Here is a 16976-nt window from a genome sequence, read left to right as displayed (position 1 = left end):
CTGTTGAGAGAGAATCTCAATTGTGACAAAGTTCAGGCCTCATTCCCCCTGAGCTTGCTATCAGTTGATAAAAATAGCTCGTATTCGAAAATATTTGCTTCTGTATGCATCTCCTTTTTATTTGTATTTGAGAATGTCCGACTCCATTTGCAATTTTTTTCGAAGCCATTTTATTTGCTGTGCATTTTACTAACCTCTCCCTTCTACTCTCTTTTTGAATAAGATAAACACTACTCCTTAGTATTCAAACTGGATTAAGTCATTTTTTATATTGTTTTTCATATGCTTACTAGAGAGTCACAGCATCACATGGTTTCAGAGTCACAACCACGGTCACATGGTTTCAGCCCGTGTTGACATAAGACATAGTTCTGCATCACTTAGGGAATTTTGCAAAGGCACTCAGGGAAAACCTGGAGCACTCGGGGAATTTGGAAATGTCAACTTGGTAGACACCCTGTGCTAAATTTACTCGTGTAAGCCCTGCGTTCATTTAAGGCTTGCTTTGCAGTATGACAGTGTGGAGAGAAAAAAGTTTCACTAACCATAACGTGCGTACCCGTATGCTGGTTAATTTCCTCTAGCTGCATTTGACGCTATATTCATAGATTTTTCCAAAGCTTTCGATACCGTACTTCACTCAAAACTACTGTCCAAACTAAATGCCATTCTTAACAACCCTCAATTAGTGAACTGGATAGAAAGTTTTTTGTCTCACCGCACTCAATTCGAAAGCTTTAACCCTATCAATTCTTCGGTGGTAGATGTGTCATCAGGCGTCCCACAAGGCTCGGTCCTCGGACCTCTACTTTTCTTACTATATATTAATGATTTGCCACGAGATATCATCCAAAATTCGAATGTATGCAGATGACTGCGTATTGTATGACATCATTTCATCGCCCTCTGAGCATGTTCACCTTCGTGAATCATTCGTCAGATTTTCTAAATGGTGTGAAACATGGCAAATGAATATTAACTTCCGTAAGACTGTCGTTATGTTCTTCTCTAATAAAGCTAACCCGTTCCTTTTCAGCTACGGATTTAATGATAATTTAATACGCGTTTCTGAATATAGATATCTTGGTCTCACGTTCACCACTAACCTGTCCTGGTCAAAGCACATTGATTCCATTACGACTAAAGCTCTACAAAAACTCTGTTATTTACGTCGTACTCTAATTCTCCGCGCGACACTAAATTACTGTTATATAAAACTATTGTTCGCCCTATACTTGAGTATGGTATCGTTTGGAATTCCTACAAGCAGTTCGAAATAGACAGAGTTGAGGCCATACAAAGGAAAGCCATTAGATTTGTCTACCAACGTTATGACCACCAGTTCTCACCATCGTCAGTCATGTCCTCACTCAACCTGACATCTCTCGCCGAACAGCGACACGTTAATTCTTTAAAATTTTTTCATGGCATTATTCGCTCATCTTGTCGGCTCTCCAGTAATAAATATATCACCTTTGCAAAAATATCTTCTAGTAGGGGATATCACACGCTTAACATTACACCATTTTTTGCACACACTAATACTTTTAAGTATAGCTTCTTCCCTAAAACAATTGAAACATGGAATTCGCTACCAGGAACCAACCATTCTCTCCCATTAAATTAATTCTTGTCTGTACTCCCTCAGCACTGTGCCTAAACTTTCTTTGTTGCCTATTGTATTTCTTTCTTGTATTGTATTATCCACTCCTTCTATAGCCCCAGCAGGGGCTGCAGTATGTGTAAATAAATAAATAGATGGCACTAGTTCTGTTGACAATGGCATTATTGTAATCATCACTGTATCCTGCCAGATCATGTGGCATCACAGAACACCTGCAGGGGGCATAGATGCAGTGCGCTTCCTCTTCAACAGTCGGCTTACTTCAGCAGTATAGGCTGTATTGCGGCTCATTTAGTTGCATTGTGCTTTTAGGTGCATGGAAAGCCCATTGCTGCAAAAAATATGTGCATGGATATTAAATGTGAGGCATGCAGTTTTGTTTGCGACTGTTGTTGGGAGCTTCAAGATGACGCAATCTCTAGCAGTATGGATGGCATGGAGGATGACCAGTGGTGGGAGGGTGCTGATGAAGCGAGCTCATCAAATGAGGCCCATGGAAGCCACCAAAACAATTGATCAATATTGCTCATAGTCGGTTGCCATTGGTTCTGTGCATTTCAAGGCTTCAGTGAATAGCCGTAAGCTTGCCTTGGAAAAGCCCGCACCCTGTAAAAAATTCGTAAGGATAAACAAAGTGCAGAAGCGGGCGAATGGCGCGCCACCTGTCGCGGCAGCGCCGTACATTGCAAGGAGGGGGTCTTCTGTGTTTACCGCAAGATGGCTCTGTGTGTGCACCAAGTGCAGAAGAAATGTAGCGGAAACTTACTTCGCTACTCCTTTAACTGCAACTTCTGTAATTTACATGCTCATAATTACAGATATACACCGCAGTATAACTTTCTACAGCACGTTTCTAAGGCAACACCGCATTCACTAGAGGTGCTTTTGTCTCGCTTTGAACCATCGAACTCATGGCTGAGTGGTAGCGTCGCTGTCTCGCACTCAGGAGACCCTGGTTCGATTCCCACCCAGCCCATCTTTTAAGCTGTTTTTATGTATGAATTGCCTTCTTAGATTTTTCGCTCACGGTCAACGCCGCCGACACCGGCTTTTCTGCGACATGAGCTCCTTAACGCTGTCGCGTTAAAAAAGGCCTATCCACTGAATTTCTCATATCTGCTTGACTTACTTTTTCTTTCTTGCTTGAGGCGTTTAGTATATTCACTAGCCAGTCAGTTTTATTTAAACATGAAGGTGAAGCTTAACCATTCCGGATATTGAACATAAATGGATAGTTGCATAAGTAGTGCTGCTGCTCACACAGTTACTGATTTTTTCTATTACCGTATAGACTCGTGTAAGGGCCGCACTTTCTTTTTTTTTTTCACAATTCTGATGAGGTGTAGCCCTTACATGGGAGCAAACCTTTTGGTCAAAATGGTGCCGCCTCAGTGACTTGTGCACATCCCGGATCCCTGGACGTATCATTCATTGCATCAGAGGTCAACGCGCAGCTCTCGCCATCTAGTAGCAGCATGCTGAAGTACGCATTGTGCGAAAATTGGCCGATACGCGAGTGCAATTGGGGCACCAATTGTGATTGGTTCTCCGCTGGAAATTTTTTTCCCCCCATTTTTTGGGCTGCCATGTAGTTGGTGCGGCACTTACATGCGTCTATATGTTAGCTGAGGCTTAGTTCTGCTAAAGAGGTTGCAATAATTTTTTTTTTTACTGTGTTAAAGGGCTCCTCACCAGGTCTGGCCATTTTGAGCACAAACGCAGTGCATCGTATTATGCTAAGTATTACATCGCTACGCACCGCAGATAGAGCTGAAATTTCAAACTGAATGCGGTTTGCCCTTCTCCTCCTCACGGGTGCCGTGCTCCCTGCTGGAGAAGCGACATATATGCGCGAGTGCACCTGTGTACATGTCTGCGCTGTGACTTTGCTCATAGTGACATGTGATTACGATCAAGGCAACATTGGTGTAATCTGTTGCTTCAATAGACAAATATAAAGTTTAGAGAAATGATAAAACACAAACCGAATGTCTGTGTGTTTGTTTTACGTCATACTGTTGCAAGAGAGATATACTTTTGTTTTGTCTGCTTGTTCGCACATCGTTCAGTCACGCATGCAGACAGTGAAACCATGTAATTTTCTACCGTGTTCCAGCATGCGATCATGCTCTGTTATCAGCTTGTGTCTGACTCGGTGTTCATGTAGCACTGACTTGTGCCGCTAGTCATGTGTTCTCGTGCACAGGGAACAAAATCATGCGCTGCGTGAAATGAGACAAATGCAACAGCTCGCGCACTATGCAAAAAAGCGAGGAGAAAAATAAATGGTGGGGCCCATGACGTACGCATCACGTAATCCTCGAGCTCTGGTATGGGAGAACACAGGAAAGCAATTTTGCTTGCCGAGGCTAGATGGGGTTAGTGGAGAGTGTGTTACATTGGCGGTGATGCTCACCTCCTGAAATCATGGGTTCGCGGCACTGAAGTATTTCTATCTCAGCTATTAATGAGCCAATTTGAAAAATTCTTGCTAAAGAACACTCCCTGAAGGACACATAAACTTCCAGCATATAACTGAAATTTTTTATGTGGCCTGGTGAGGGGCCCTTTAAGCGCTTCATGCTGATAGTGAAGTACATTGTTACCCTGTGAGGCTTTCTGAAGTGGAATGAAATTATTTTTTGACAGTGCATTTGTCACTTTGCTCATATTAGCTATATTCTAAGTTGTGGAATATATCTTCACTTAACATATCTCACTTCAGAAATGGCTTTTGCTTTAAGTGCACAGTTTACATTGTTTTTGAGGAAGATACTTAATAGTTAATTAGCTTCTTGTCCTTGACTTCTTTTTCACAAGCTTTATCAGTGCAGGAACTCTGCATGAGTAACAACTCTTGTATTCATGCTCTTTAAGGTGATGCAGCAGATTTGAAGAGGAGCACAGCAGCTACAGTGGCTCCAAGAGGAGGACCGGTTGGAAGCACAGAATCTGCAGCCAAACCAAGGCGTTACTCTTCATTGCGTCAGCGGCCCCTTGTAGAGGTATGGTTGAAGCATTACGTAAAGGATTGTAGGGCATTTAATATTATTGCTTGCTTCAGTACTTTAGATTACAGATAAAGGTATTCCCTCAAAATAAACTTGCACAAGTGAGCAGGCAAAGGCAACTTGCCTTTGTATATGGGTCTCGATGCCTGATCTGATCAAAATCCCTAATGTACGGTGTACATTATGAAAAGTGTAAGTGCTTTAATCTTGTACGTTGAAAGGGACATATGTAGTAGTGCAGCTTTGACAGTCGCAATGGCTGAGTGGCTACCTAAGCACACTGGAAATACGGCCGAGAAGAGTCTGTAACTGAATTACTGCGGACAAATGGTTTTCACACCGTTAAAACGAGGCGAAAAATAATACGCCTGCAGTTCCTTTACTCCTTGATAAACCGTAAATTTTCTTTAGATCCTAGTCCATACATAACGCTTTCTGCATCCAGGAAAACCCGTCATTCCCACCTCCTCGCTCTCTCCCCTTACGTTGCCAGGACAAACCTCTTTAAATTTTCATTCTTTCCTCGAACTATAGAAGAATGGAACCTCATCCCTTTCCATCATCTATACTCACCTGAATCAATTCAAACTCATATTATTAGTATTTCCTAACTAACATTGCTGTTTCGTGCTATATTGTTTCATTTCTTGAATTTCATATTTTTGCAATTCTGCCTTTTATACGTGTACTTTTATTTGTTACCGTGCCCCTCCTGCTTGGGCCACACGGCCTGCAGTATGATGTAAATAAATAAAATAAAATAAAGTTACAGGTTTGATTCTCTGCCACAACTGCCTCATTTTTATGTGAGCGAAATGCTAGAATGCTCGCAATATTTAAGTGAATCTTAAGAAACCCAGGTGGTTAAAATTCAACCAGAGCCTATGTGGTTTTGGGACATAGAACCCCACAATTTAACTTTGTAAAAATTGAGCTGCCTTTTCCAGTAACAATTTAATATTTAATTCATATTTAATACAAAAGCCTTAGTGATTTCTTTAATTGCATAACTTGCATGCATGTTTAGCTATTTTTTGTTACTCCCCTTCCATCTTCCTTCTAACACAGGCCTGTACTTCTTGCATTGGTTGTAAAGTTAAGGCCTATTTCTGAGGGCTGCACCTTTGGTGAATGCATTTGTGGGGAGCCATACTCCTTCAATGCAGAGAGGGAGCGAAACTTCTATTATTGAGGCCTTGCATCAAAACCCAGGCATATATTTTCCATAAAAAGTTTTCTAGCCATGGTTTGAAGGGCGAATTTTCGAAAATTTTTGCACAGCACATTCTGCCCTCCATTTTTAATAAAATGGTTCTCGTGCAGTGAAGGTGATTTCACACAGGTTAGTTTGGGAACATATTTCTCAACACTATAAGAAGCCATAAATTTTAGTAGAAACTGGGGTGACTTAGATTAACATGTGGATCATTTGAGCCAATATGTACTAATATGTTCTGAAAGGGTCTTAAGGGCTGAAGACTAAGTTATCATTCTCGTGAATCACTGGTAGGACTGATTTCTTCATAATCAGAAAATCTTTTGCAGATATATTTTTTTTTTTGGTCTGTATGTAATCCCTGTAATCCTCATCCTGTGAAATCAACATTTTGAGAAAATATTTTATCTGACCAGGCTGCCCCCTATGCTGAAACGGCCGTGGTTGCTCCCCAGCTGCCTAATACACAGGCCCCACTACCAGCGCCGAATCAGCCACAGCCAGCTATTTTGACTGCAGCACATTTCCAGGGGCCATATGCACCATATCCTGATGGCTACAGTAGGTTTTTCTTAAACTTTTAGCCATTTGTCTTTTGTCTTAATAGCAATGCACGTGGCACTTGTTCTGCATGCAAAAGCATGCCACATGCACAAGCGGTGTCGGTCTGCCCGCAACATACACACACATATGCAGACAATCTTGGCATGATCCACCAGGCAAAGTTGAAGCATGTCATGCTGCTATGGCTACAACTGGTTGCCACTAGCCACGAAAAGAAACCACTATTTCAACGTGATGCAAATTACTTTTATACACAAGCCTCTTGCTTTCTTTATTCTTCAGGTCATAGTTGCATGTGCTCTTTGATTACTTGCCTCTGCTCTGGCCCTAAAACCAGGATAGCCTGACTATATTGTGCCTTTGAGTTAGAGGTTCAAATAACCAACATGCAGCATAGGAAGCCAATTGGCAAGCTGGCACCAATAGGTGCACATTGCACAAGTTTTTCTGGCATGATAAAATTGTTGCTGATGCCAATATGTGTGGACCAACACCCAAATTGTCAATTGCTTATTTTTGCAGTTTACCTACTTGTAAAAATCCACCGTTTGGTGCCAATCTTCAATTGAAACCATAATGCAAGTTGGCTTATAATCATGGTATTCTCCTACTGAGTTATACAGCTGGTTACCCGATGACAAATGCTTTCTGTCATTGCAGCACCTTTGAGGATGCTGCATCACTTTAATAGTCCTGCAGCTGGCCCCATCAGAAGTTGCTATATGCTGTTACTTACATGGCACCATGCAAGGGGCTCTTTTTAGAATTGTACAGGGGCTTAGTGATAATGGAGTTAAAGGCATATGAAATGTTGCGAGACTGCTATGAGGTGGCAAGAAGTCTCCTCCACACAAAAATGTTGCGGCTTAGAAGTGCCTCTGGCAGAAACCCAAGTGGAGGAAAAGTCAGTGACTGTGTAGTGGCAACATCTGGTCTGGTGGTGGAGAATGCTACTACTGTACTAAGCCCATATTAAGGCATACAAGGGTGGGTGGTACAACAGTGTGTTGCACCAAATGATCTCAGTGTCTGCTGTTACAAAAGCTTGACAAAGATCGGTGGAGCACAACAAGCATTAATTCAGTGGATATAGTGGCACAGGCTTGAGCAAATTTTGAACGGTGAAAACCAGGGGAAGACCATGACAGTGTGGCAGCAGCGGCATTGTTAATAATTCAGTTTATGCAGTGCACATTCGTAAACTTTTCAGTGTAAGTGATATGCGAGGGTCCTTTTGTGTTAGGTACACTTGGCACCTTTCCTAAGGGATGTTGCAGGGCTCTTTATGCAGCTTTTGACATTACATAGTCTTTTTTTGTGTGTGTGCTCGTGTGGTAAGGTTATTGCGTAACTTTGGGCAACATGCTTTCCAAGCCTGGATAGTTGTACACTAACCATAAATTTCTGCTCAATTTCTGCAGTGCTTCCACCTGGACAAGCACCTGCTGTGATGCCCACTCCAAGTCAGCCGCCACCGCCTCCTGTTATGGCACCACCTGCCCCATTGACGAGCTCTTTCTTACCCCCGCCAGCGGGAATTGTCAGCTTTCCTCCTCAGTACCCACCACCCTACACCTTTCCAACACAGTATGCTGCACCTGCCCCGGCTGCTGCACCTCCGACGGTGAGCCAGCACTCCCTTTCTTCACCTGATGCCTACCACCAGTTTGCTGTGAAGTATCATGTAAGCGGAAAAACTGAGAACAGTAGAGTCGTGTCACTGTGTGGTTGAGGAATACAAAAAAGGCTCCAACAACTGTTGCTCATGGCAGAATATGCTTTTTGCTCTATTGAAGCACCCAAACAAGACATGATCACAAGAAGTGGCGACAAAAACAAGTCAATTTGTTGAAATATTGACTCCAGCAACATTCCTTGTTTGACCGCTGTTGGATCATTTTTGATATGTACAGTCCAGAACCGACTTATAACGATACTGGTTTTAACAATATATCGGTTATAACAATGAGAAGCTGCTGCACCACCGATTTTTGAATGTTTTCCATGGTGAAATAACCTGCTTACTACAATGCCCCAATGCCGTATTACCATTTATAACGAAGTCTGGCTGCTGGGTGTCCGTGCCGAAAGGTAGTGAAATGTGAAATCCTTGAAAAGAAAACGAGAAATTGAGCCCCTGCACAATGGACCGCTGCCGCCGCACGCTCATTTTCCAGCCTTCTCCGTGCGACTCTCTCCTGTCGCCCTTCCACCCTTCCGAACACAAATGGGCTACGCCCATAGGTTTCCGCCGCCCCACCCTCTGAAACACGAATGTACCATGCGAACTGCACCGCAAGCAGAGTGCTCGCATGTTGCTCACTAGCTCCTCGGTCAGCACAGTTCTGCGAACAGCTTAATCGCTCGCGTTCATCTTTGTTGATTGCATCGAAGTCATTCCTGGCCATATGGTTTCTGATCTTCTCTTGACTCGCTGCCAAAACTGAAAATGGTTGATCCGCCCGCTGATCATCGGCAATGCACGATGTTGCCGGTGAAAAGAAAGTGCACGGCTATAGATTTGGAAACCAAGTGCTTCTAACCGATGAGACGATCGTTGCGGACGTGCTTGCATCAGATAGCAACAGCGATGACGCGGTAGGGTAGGCTTGCATCAACGTTGTCCTCACAGGAGGCCCGGTAGATGATTCAGTCCCTCCGAAGCTTTGTTTTTGCGAGGAACCTTCCGCTGCACTACGTGGATCACTTGGATGCCTTGGAGAAGGATGTCGGCAAGCTTTGCATAAAGCATGCATGGCTCATGGGCATAGGCTTTTCTTGTGCAAGCCAGTGGAAACTATGTGGCGAGATGCTTGTGGTGATCTCTCCTCAGCGTTTCTTCTGGATTTCTCAAGTTGACAGGCTGCCGTGCCAGCCTTCTCGCAATTTTTAAAAGGCCCCTTTCGAGGCCACCAAAGCGATGCCTCGACGGTGCTTACATATCGCTTTCCACCTATGACACCTTCTTGCAGTTGTTACAGCAGTGCCATTCTTCAACGCTGACAGTCGCGGCTTGTTGCATGCGATCAGAGCGCCCAAGAAGCAGTTAAACAAGGGAGCACAATCAGTAGCCGGGTGGAGGAAGGTGGTGGGGAGGAGCACTGGCCTCCTCGCCTAAATAGTTTTCTCATATCAGCTCTGCCATCCTCCTATTTTGATTTTTTCATGCAACCTGGTTATAACAATTATCGGTTTTAACAGTGTAATTTTCGTGGCACTTAAATATTGTTATAAGTGGGTTCGATTGTAGGGCTTTTTGGAAGACTTCATGTTGACATTGACTTGAATGCCAGCAGCAAAAGTGGCTTAGTGACTATGGTGTTCGGCTGCTAAGGTTGCGGGATCGAATCTCGGCCACATTGGCCGCATTTCGATGGGGGTGAAATGCAAAATACCCGTGTGCATAGATTTAGGTGCAGTGGGGGGAAAAAGAAAAAAATATGAAATGCGCAAGTAGGTGTGATACTAATATTTACAGGTGAGATAATGGTAAACTTAGGCTTTTCTGTGTGAAATGTTCAGAATTTTTAAAGCTCTCCAATTAAACCAATTTCCAACAGGTATTCGAACAGTAAATCCAAAACTCACCGCTCATTGGTAGGGCCGGGCATAGGACCTAAGATGCTGGGTAGCGTTAACGGATCATGGCAAATCATTTCGATTTGTCGCTCAAAGAATTGTCTCTCGACGTGGTACTCGGGGCACTCAAGTAGTACTGTCGACTCTTGTTACAACGGACTCTGATAATCCGACAAAAAATGTCCGTATTATTAAAAGTCCGTAATATCCGAAACACCTCACTTCCAAAACTTTGGTCGCGATGTCTAACAAGGATATTGCAAAAAGTGAGCTACAAACATAAAAAAAAGAGTAGTTTTTCTCGATGACCATGGATAGTCTAAATGTGTGAGGAAGCGTGGCAGCAGCAGTGAGCAAATCGACCTTTGCGCTGTCTGTGGCTTCAACGTGAACTAAACGTTGAAAGCCAACCGCATACGAAGCTACCAGCACCGGGCTTACTTTGTGCACATTGCAGATCGCTATCAAGATACGGCACCTACGCGGCTGTGCCGTAAGAAGCGGCCACCGGTCTAGAAGGTGCGCTTCTGCCCCGCCTTCCTCTTTCGCACGTGCGATATTAAGCCACAATCGTCGGCTGACCCTCGTAAGTCAGTTGTCAGCTTGTGTCGACACGGCAAAAGTATGTTTTATACGCGCTATTTTGAAAAATATTGCTGCTAATTTCGTCTGCTGTAGCCGATAGCCCGTTGTAGCGCGGTCCGTTAAAGACAAACTTTGTTGCATTAATCAAATATGTGGAGCAAACTAAGGTTGCAGTATGGTCCCTTATATCGAAAAGTCTGTTGTATGCGGGTCCATTTTAACTAGCGTAGACCATGTGCTCACTCCACTGTTTCTAAGCTGCCACAGTTATCACAGTCGGGATTAGGGGTATGCCGTATGCTGTACAGATAATTTTTCGTGTATCCCATGTTCAGTTGAAGACAATGGTACGATGTCTTTAAGTGTCGAGGAAGTGGTCGTGGAATTCTTGGTCTCACTTCTGGATCAATAAAATGCAGAAAGCATCGCACGCGAAATGCGAAGGTTGTGGGATCCTTCCCCACCTGCGGCAAGTTGTTCTTTCATCCACTTTCATTTCCATTTATTTATCGTTTCTTTATTTTCATTTATTAAGCACAAGTAATTTCCCCTATGTTGTCCTCAGTGTCAGTGTTTGTTGACCTCTTATGATATGACTAATAAAAATCGGGCCCCTCGGTTAACCCCCTTTCATCTCGTTTATTGCATAACGAGGGTCTGGAATCCAGCAACATTGATGGCTTCAGGTAGCATGTGTGGGTTTATTGACCAGTTTCCTTCACCGAAAAAGACCACTTTCTCGTGACGCCTGTGGCAGAAAGGATGTTCCACGTCCGCTGCCAAGGTCTGCGAATGGTGGCGCTGGCTAACACTCCCAGGGTTCTACTAGGAAACATAAATACCCAAGAAATTGGATGGGGAAACGGCGCCGCGCTAGCTCAATTGGTAGAGCATTGCATGTGAATTGCGAAGGTGGCGAGACTGTTCCCCACCTGCGGCTAGTTGTTTTTTCATCCACTTTCATTTCCATTAATTTAAAATTTCTTTATTTTCATTTACTAAACTCAAGTAATTTCCCCTATGTTGTCCTCGGTGTCAGTGTTTGTTGGCCTCTTATGATATGACTAATAAAGATCGGGCCCCTCGGTTAACCCCCTTCCTTCTCGTAGGTTGGTTATTACATCACTTGTGCCTGTTCTACATACTTTGTAGGGCTGCTTTAGAATCCGTGAATATCGCCCATGTCTTTGGCAGCTGCTGTCGAAGTACATACACAAGCGCCTTCTTTATGCCATATAGCTCAGCTGATGTAGATGATGTGGCTCGCTTAAAATGAAACGAGAATGATTGCCCTGTAGAGGGCTCAAAAAGTCCGCACGATAAGCAGCGTTGAGCTGTAGAGCCATTTGTGAAAGCGTGCATTGCGATTGCGTATTCTTTGTGCATATATTTCAAAGCTGTCTGATGGGTCACTGCGTGAGGCATTTTCTTTTTAGCATTGATTCCAGAGATATATGGCACGATTTCCAGTGGTGACAGTGTCCAGGGCATAATGTTTCGTGGCACAATTTGGGACACCTCAGCAGGAATCGAAATATATATGCTTCCAACGGCCTGTCCAAAGCTAGATCTAGCCCAGGTTCTAGAAATATCCTTTAAAAAGTGGGTCTTCGTATGAATGACGTGTCTAAGATGAATCCGAAGTATCTCCTGTAAAGTTAGCACTCTAAGAGGCAGGCATCGAGCTTCTGCTACAGTTGCTGAGCAGGACGGCCCCTTCAGAAGGCCAAGACATACTCGAAGACAGTTGTTTCCTGCTGCCTCAAGTTTTCTCTTGCTTGAGGGAGACATTTTGTGCAGGATCGGTAGGTAATACCGTAGTGTTCCGTCAACATAAGCCTTATGGAGGAGCACCATTGATCGACAGTTGCTGCCCCACTGTGATCCGGTTAAAAACTGGAATGTGTGTGATACCGAAGAAATCTTCTCGCTCATTTTTTTCACTTGAGCTGACCATGTGAGATTTATATGTATTGCCACTCCAAGAAAACTGTGTCTTGATGTATGGAAGGGTGCGACCACCCAATACTAGTGGGTATTTTTCCATATGTCTCTGCGTGAAAGCCATAGCAACGCTTTTGTCAGGGGGCAATTTCAGACCCCTTGAATTTAGGTACACCTATATATTTGCCAACGCTCTCTGAAGACGTTGTTGGGTGGTACTGCGGGAACATGCTGTGCTCCAAATACAGTTATCGTCCGCATACAGTGTGATGCTGACACCACGGAGCAAGTTTCTTTTCAGATGGATGAGGACTAAATCAAATAATAGCGAGCTTAACACAGCTCCTTGTGGCACTACCTTCTCGACGGCAAGCGCTGTGGGGCCATCCGGAGTGCACATGAAAAGTTGGCATCCTTGAATATAGTGTGCAATCCATGCGTAAAGTTGTCCTCCAAGACCAAGGGTTTCCGAAGCATCAAGTGACCAAAGCAAGGACATCATCAATTGCAGACCTATTTTGATGGAAGGCATTCATTTCCTCCGGGTAAACTTTCATAGTTTCCATGAACCCATTTAATCGTATGAGAATCATTTTTTCTAAATTCCTACGCAACTATGGGTGTGAAAGAGGCATAATTTGTTGGCTGTTTTTCTGGCTTCAATATAGGAATAACTTTTGCAAGCTTCCATTTCATATAAACCTCCCCATTTATCCATGAGGCGCATTGTAGTACTTCAGGAGACGTAGGCGAGATGTGCAGCATAGATTTGCGAGGGCTTCATAACTTGCACCATCATGGCCAGGTGATGATCGCTTGTTTGTGTCGCCAATTGCTTCTTTGAGCTCTTCAATTGTAAATGGTAATTCTAAGTCGGGAAGGGTCGCTCGAGATGGACTAGGCTCATAACTTGCAATTTGTAGAGGTTTTGCCCCGCTGGAAAGGAGTCTACAGTACTGCTCTGCCACCTCTTCCAGCGATGAGCACACATCTAATGGCGCACGATAAAAGGGTAAAGCTGTTGCGACTCTTTGCGAATACCTCTGACAACTCGCCAGATTTTGCTCAGCGGTTTTTGTATGTCCAGCATCCCACAAAAGTCTCTCCGCCTTTTTCTGTTCAGTTTGGTGAGGTAACGCGGTATGTGCCTTTGTGCCCATCGACAAGTTCTGAGGTCTTCGATATTCTTAGTACGCAGAGCCTTCCTTTAGGCACGCTTTCGAATGGCACATAGTCTTTTGAATTCTGTTGTTAGTAGGTAGATTACAATGCTTAGTGGTAGAGCAGGTACTTTGAGGCAGTGAGCTATTGTCGGTATTAATTCTGCATTCATAGTCGAGGCCGTGATCCCATTGTCTACGGCTGCTATGTAAGCTTGCCAGTCTACCGACTTCACTTTCACTTTCGTGGGTGACGTCTGAAATTGAAGGGCAGAGATTAGGATGGGCTAGGGATGGCTACCTCGAGTCTTGAAATCTGTACACCAGCCAAACATAGGGACAACTTGACTTGATACGAATGTGATGTCAACACAGCTAACAGTCTTTGGGTTTTTCAGGTATGTTACGTTGGTCTCGTTCAAGGGCTCTATATTGTATCTTGCAAGCAGCGTTGCCAGCTTAGCACCACGAGCACATGTGTGTGAACTGCCCCAGACCTTATGTGCATTAAAATCGCCACAAATAGTATGTGGAGATTGACTGCATGTCAAGTTTTCAAGTCTTGACACACCGAAAGGTCAGCCTGGTTCCAAGTAGATGCCAGTGTTAGTTGTACAAAGTTTGCAGATTCTTCAGTAAACATCTGTTTTCCTTTGAAATAATGGTTAATTCACCCACACAGGCTTTCAGAAGTAACCTGAAGTTTTGTGTGCATTTGTACTGTAAATGTGTATCTGTGCTGTCCTCTTGGTATTTGTGTTGAGAGGGATTGTATGTGCTGGAGGCTTGCTGGATGCAAATTGATTGAGATGGGTTCTACATAATGTGCAGCAGACACAAGCCCAGAAGCCACCTTACTACCATGGGGACATAATCTATTACAACACTCAAAGCCAGCAGCACAAGCAGCGGCCCACCCCTCCTCGAAGGCCCAAAGCAGCTATCCCTATCGTGCCTCCCCCAGGTTCCGAAGGCACAGTTCAGGTGGGTGCAGCAGGTTGTGACAGCTGAATTGCATGCTATATTTGCACCACTTTTGCTACATCGATTGCATATGCCATAGTATGGTTAATTTTTAAGTGATGCTTTATGGTGCATGGTTTCTTTCTTGAATGGCTTGCACAATATGCACATGCGGGGCTACTCATAGTGGCCACCTTTGAGATACCTTCCACCCATCTCTGAGTCTCTTTGATTTGTCATGTTGACCTGCCCAGGACTATTCAAAGGGCTGCTTTCAGCCAGCTAGTGTTGGCATATGCAGCGTCTCGGGCAGTCATGGGCTGCCCAGGATCCTTGTGAAAGTATTACAGTTGCTTTGGCTGCTTTCGCTTTCTTTTGAACACATCTGTTGCGCTGTAGCTTTGGCTTTCCTAAAGCATGCATTTCCTGCTGGGTATTTCTGCTTCATTGTGGTCTGCCCTGGCTTGCAAGCACACTGTGATGTTCAGGTAAGCATGTTTGTTTTATTTATTTTGCATGGTCACTGCACTAACTTTGCTAAATGTTAGTCTCAAGTCCCTTTAAAGAGATCATAACTATTCAGATGTGCAGCTACAGCACATGCACTGTGTGCAAAGGCGCTAAACTGGGTGGACTGAGTTTTGTACTTCTGGCTACTCAAAATGACAGTACTTCTTTTAATATCAGTATCCTAACCCCATAGGGCACTGCATGCATAAGTTTACATGCTTAGATAATGGCACAAAATTGGGAGTAATAATAAAAATGCTTATAATATGTTGTATACATCTTAAGACATTTTTGATGGGACCATTGTTTCAAAATTAACATGTGCAATGTGGGCTTTAGAGAGGGCTTTTGGGAGGTTGCTGTTCGCAGCACCTTTGTGTAGGGGGTTCTCATATAAGGGATTCTCTTTTTATTTAATTTTTTTTGAAAAATTTGTCGGGCAACTTTTTCAAGTGCCTGGGCATTTTACAAGTACACTGTGCTTAAAATAGTTGTTTTGTATTCTGTAACAGTATTTAAGTAAGGTGCGGAGCCCATATTTGTGGATTCAACAAAACTCCCTGAAAAATTAAAATTCCTTGACTTCTGTGCTACTGCATGCTTTTAAAAATGCTGTGTTAAAACTAAATTTTCATTTGACACGATTGCCTTGTGTTATTGCATAAGGGCCTTACCCGTGTAAAGGCTGCACCCCAAAATGTGGGCTGAAGTTATTTCCTCTTGGTATCTGTGCGGTGCACAAAGGCATATGGCAAGGCACATTGGTCTCTTTCGTTTGGGAGGAAGCACGTCAGCTTAAGCGTTGGCACTGTGACACTTTGTCTTGGCACCAGCCAACTTGTTCCATTGCACTCACCGTTGCACTTTCCACCTGTGCAGCAAGAGAGCCCACACACACGCTGTTTCCCATAATGATGCCTGCTGCTGCATGCTGCCTTAAACATGTGTGCACTAAGGATGCTATCATAAAGTCTTTCCATACTTCCTGCATATGTATGTGCAGTGGGCTTTAACCACTCCTATGTAGCCTAAAATTTACACAGTATCTATTGACTGCAACATTCCATTCTTATTCCTCCTGAAAACCTGTTCCCTCTTGCCTTTCGTCATTCAACCTTACGTGCAACATGTTTGAGCTTGAGCCTGCATCCAAGGTCAGCTTCATTTTTTAACATCATTTTTCTGGTAAACCAGACTCTGGCTTCCTCTGCTCCAAGGTTACATGCCAGCAACAACAAATGAGGCTGTAAACAAAACCATCATAAAGGTTTCCAAAGATTGCCACATATGGTGGCAAGCAGGTCTGTTTTCCAAAGCAGATGCATGTTATTTACCATTATTTCTATACAGGCTATACTCGGAAAATTTGAACCCGTGTTTAAAAAAAGAAGTGCTTTGTTTACTAGAATATGGCTATAATTAGCAGCTGTAAAGTATAGGGATGTTTCTAAGCTGTTTGGCAATATACAAAAATTCACACCTAGAATTTTTTGTATCTGCGCTTGCAGGAATATGACTTTTCACATGGATTTTTTTTTACACTTGGCTTTGAATAAAATCTCTGTAAAAATTTCGGCGATGGTGGCATTATTGAAGTGGTCAGTGAATATGTGTAGTATAATTGAAAAAACAACAAAAATAGATGTATATTCCATCCAGGTGCCATTTAAATCATTTTTGCTATAAAATATATTTTCTGTACGTTTTGTGAATATCATTTTTGGTTTCAAGCAGATAACAATACAGTGATATCCCGGTGATTAAAATCTCTTAATTCAAATTAACGAATAATTCGAACTGAGCAACTAGTCCTGGCAGAG

The 16976-nt window shown here is 43.4% G+C and overlaps 1 protein-coding gene across 5 annotated transcripts in view; it reads left to right on the top strand.

Moving 5' to 3' along the window:
- Nucleotides 1-16976, top strand: part of LOC142566901 (uncharacterized) — a 151203-nt gene that overhangs the window by 80437 nt on the left and 53790 nt on the right. For 4 of the 5 annotated variants that reach the window (XM_075677801.1, XM_075677803.1, XM_075677804.1 and 1 more), the window contains exons 6-9: nucleotides 4502-4629; nucleotides 6268-6412; nucleotides 7837-8039; nucleotides 14515-14667. In XM_075677801.1, coding sequence (XP_075533916.1) covers nucleotides 4502-4629; nucleotides 6268-6412; nucleotides 7837-8039; nucleotides 14515-14667 — 629 coding nt within the window. The remainder of the gene's footprint in view (nucleotides 1-4501; nucleotides 4630-6267; nucleotides 6413-7836; nucleotides 8040-14514; nucleotides 14668-16976) is intronic. The other variant, XM_075677802.1, reaches the window with a different exon arrangement.

This window comes from Dermacentor variabilis, chromosome 1 (genome assembly GCF_050947875.1).
Source record: "Dermacentor variabilis isolate Ectoservices chromosome 1, ASM5094787v1, whole genome shotgun sequence".
NCBI lineage: Eukaryota > Metazoa > Arthropoda > Arachnida > Ixodida > Ixodidae > Dermacentor > Dermacentor variabilis.
This window is presented reverse-complemented; position numbering and strand designations above follow the sequence as displayed.